Source organism: Capricornis sumatraensis, chromosome 6 (assembly GCF_032405125.1).
Source record: "Capricornis sumatraensis isolate serow.1 chromosome 6, serow.2, whole genome shotgun sequence".
Classification (NCBI taxonomy): Eukaryota; Metazoa; Chordata; class Mammalia; order Artiodactyla; family Bovidae; genus Capricornis; species Capricornis sumatraensis.
In genome coordinates this window covers 68,236,930-68,240,620 of record NC_091074.1, presented here as the reverse complement: position 1 = coordinate 68,240,620, position 3,691 = coordinate 68,236,930, and the positions used below count along the sequence as shown (strand labels likewise).

The window sequence follows — 3,691 nt, the reverse complement described above, 5'->3', positions numbered from 1 at the left end:
GCCACCTGGGAAGCCCACTATATACTTGGAGTGGGGGTTCTGAATTTAAGGAAACAAAAGTTCTTTCTCTTAAAGAGTTTGAACATCATTGATCTGTTCCAGTTCCAAAGCAGAAGAGAGTAACCTGAGAGTCTAAGAGAGGGAAGGATCACTGAAGTCTACACCGCAGGTTAGAATGCAGCCCAAATCTCTGTGCTTATAGACCTGATGTATTTGCACAAATACAATGCAATTTTTAAAGGAAGCTGACCACTATCATATAGACAAGAAAAACTTAGAAAACTACCTGCTTGGTTCAATATGAAAAAGAATTTTCTAATACTCTAGAGCTCTGAAAATATGGAGTAGATTGTTTAGGAATGTAGTGGGCTCTTCATCATTAGAGGAAATCAAGCTGAAACCGAAAACCATGCATCAGTGTGGTGCAGAGAAAGATCTACAATGGGAGACAGAGTTGGACTAGATTACTTGGGGGGCATAATCAGTGACAGGATATAAGTCTGGATAACATACCCAGAAGCTTAGCCAAAAGGTTCATGGACTACCAGTGTCCACTGATTCCTGAGTGGACATTTATCAAGAGGGAATGATAACAACAACAAAAAGAAAATAGTAACATAACAAAGATGTTGTTTAAGGGTACAAACTTGCCATTCCCTTCTCCAGTGGATGTTCCCAACCCAAGGACTGACCCTGGGTCTCCTGCATTGCAGGCAGATTCTTTACCATCTGAGTCACCAGGGAAGACTATTTTTTTTTTGCTTCAGTCATGTCTGACTCTTTTCGACCCTATGGACTATAGCTCACCAGGCTCCTCTGTCCATGGGATTTTCTAGGCAAGAATTCTGGAGTGGATTGCTGTGCCCTCCTCCAGGGGATCTTCCTGACTCAGAGATGGAACCCACATTTCTTACATCTCCTGTATGGCAGGAAGTGGTTCTTTACCACCAGTGCCACCTGGGAAGCCCACAAACTTGCAACAAGTAGTAAATAACCCAGTCATCTAATGCATGGTGTAATGAATATAGACAGCAATACTGTACTATAATCCTGTGATGTGATAAATATCATGACAGCAATCATATTACAATATATAAATGTATCAAAGAAACACATTATACACCTTAAATTTACATGTTATATGTCAAACATATTCAAGACTGGAAAAAAACCACTGTTTGAGTTATCTAACAGAACTAGATTTTCAGAAACTGTGACCCACTGTGGATTTCTGGAGAAAGTCCTCTGTCTATCTTCATAGAACATCGGATTCAAACTATTAGGAACATAACAGCATTTCCAGATCACAAAGTTACTGTGGAGACCTGCCCAAGTTATCTCTCCATGTTCAGTGTCCTTTGTCCTTAAAAGCCAAGCTAGATTCTACACCACTTAAGGATTGTTTCATGACCCCTGTTCTACGCATACACTGCATGCCCATTTGGATGTCCTGGCCTCTCCAAAATCCTTCTGCTTACCTCTCTGACAGGCTGTGAAGCCATTTATGCCTGGGCCATGGGTCACTCCTGTTTCTCACAGGAATTCTCACACCCATATACCAGGTGATCAACAGGAGTTTTGATAAGTGGATTGATGTTCAAACATGGATAGATGGATGGATGGATGGATGGATGGATGGACAAGACAGGTGGCTGGACAGACAGATGAATGGATAGCCCTGGAGTTTGCATTGCTCATGAGGAAAAGAGGTCTTGGGAACAATAGGAATATGTTTTCTGTGAAAATGATCTGGAGAAACAGAGTGAGCATTCACTAATGATTTCCCTAGTCCCTAGCACAAATTGGAAGAACATGGAGCAAACTTAAAGTCATTTTTCTGGCCAAAGTTTAATGAGATCAATTGTCATATAGCACATCAGTTCAGTTCAGTTCAGTTCAGTTCAGTTGCTCAGTCGTGTCCGACTCTTTGCGACCTCATGAATCGCAGCACGCCAGGCCTCCCTGTCCATCATCATCTCCCGGAGTTCACTCAAACTCACATCCATTGAGTCGGTGATGCCATCCAGCCATCTCATTCTCTGTCATCCCCTTCTCCTCCTGCCCCCAATCCCTCCCAGCATCAGAGTCTTTTCCAATGAGTCAGCTCTTCGCATGAGGTGGCCAAAGTACTGGAGTTTCAGCTTTAGCATCATTCCTTCCAAAGAGCAGCCAGGGCTGATCTCGTTTAGAATGTACTGGTTGGATCTCCTTGCAATCCAAGGGACTCTCAAGAGTCTTCTCCAACACCACAGTTCAAAAGCATCAATTCTTCGGCGCTCAGCTTTCTTCACAGTCCAGCTCTCACATCCATACATTACCACTGGAAAAACCATAGCCTTGACTAGACAGAACTTTGCTGGCAAAGTAATGTCTCTGCTTTTCAATATGCTATCTAGATTGGTCATAACTTTTCTTCCAAGGAGTAAGCGTCTTTTAATTTCACATAGAACCACTTAAATGAATGTGTTGTATATACTGTCTCTGATCAAATGCATTAAATAATCAGAATTGTCATTTTAAACAGTGTAAATTTGATATTCTATGACCCCAAGGTAGTTTCAAATTTTATTGCTCCTTTTTCTTGGAAATGAATAGAGACTGCCTTCAGAACTGTTTTCTAATCACTCAGCCAGACTGGAACTCCTGACCAGATGCCCTGGAACTGCGTGAGACAACAGATGTGGAGTCTGGATCACTGAGTATTTTATTCAGTTGAAAGAGGAGACATACCATGGAAAGTGCCAACCAGACAGCCTCTGTGACAGAGTTCATTCTCCTGGGCCTCTCAGCCCACCCAAAGCTGGAGAAAACACTCTTTGTGCTCATCCTGCTCACATACTTGGTGATCCTGCTGGGCAATGGGGTCCTCATCCTGGTGACCATCCTTGACTCCCGCCTGCGCACGCCCATGTACTTCTTCCTGGGGAACCTCTCCTTCCTGGACATCTGCTACACAACCTCCTCAGTCCCCCTCATCCTTGACAGCTTCCTGACCCCCAGGAAAACCATCTCCTTCTCAGCCTGTGCTGTGCAGATGTTCCTCTCTTTTGCCATGGGGGCCACGGAGTGTGTGCTTCTGGGCATGATGGCGTTTGACCGCTATGTGGCCATCTGCAACCCTCTGAGGTACCCCATAGTCATGAGCAAGGCTGTCTATGTGCCCATGGCTGCTGGCTCCTGGGCAGCTGGATGTGCTGCCTCCATGGTTCAAACGTCCCTTGCGATGAGGCTGCCCTTCTGTGGGGACAACGTCATCAACCACTTCACCTGTGAGATCCTGGCTGTCCTGAAGTTGGCCTGTGCTGACATCTCCATCAATGTGATCAGTATGGGGGTGACTAATGTGATCTTCCTGGGAGTCCCAGTTCTGCTCATCTTTGTTTCCTACATTTTCATCCTCACCACCATCCTGAGGATCCCTTCTGCTGAGGGGAGGAAAAAGGCCTTCTCCACCTGCTCTGCCCACCTCACAGTTGTGGTCATCTTCTACGGGACCATCCTGTTCATGTATGGGAAGCCCAAATCCAAGGACCCCCTGGGGGCAGACAAACAAGACCTTGCAGACAAGCTCACCTCCCTCTTCTATGGGGTGGTGACCCCCATGCTCAACCCCATCATCTACAGCCTGAGGAACAAGGATGTGAAGGCTGCTGTGAGGAACCTGGTGAGTCAGAAACGCTTCATCTGGTGA

General features: G+C 45.3%; 1 protein-coding gene across 1 annotated transcript; it reads left to right on the top strand.

Annotated features, from left to right (window-relative positions):
• The first annotated feature begins 2,731 nt into the window (after positions 1-2,731).
• Positions 2,732-3,691, top strand: LOC138081092 (olfactory receptor 13C7). Its single transcript, XM_068974159.1, has one exon. The coding sequence runs from the start codon at positions 2,732-2,734 to the stop codon at positions 3,689-3,691; it is 960 nt and encodes a 319-aa protein (XP_068830260.1).

What these genes read in the sequence shown, in the direction of transcription:
- LOC138081092 (XM_068974159.1), top strand. Translation starts at nt 2,732, where the DNA reads ATGGAAAGTGCCAACCAGACAGCCTCTGTGACAGAGTTCATTCTCCTG.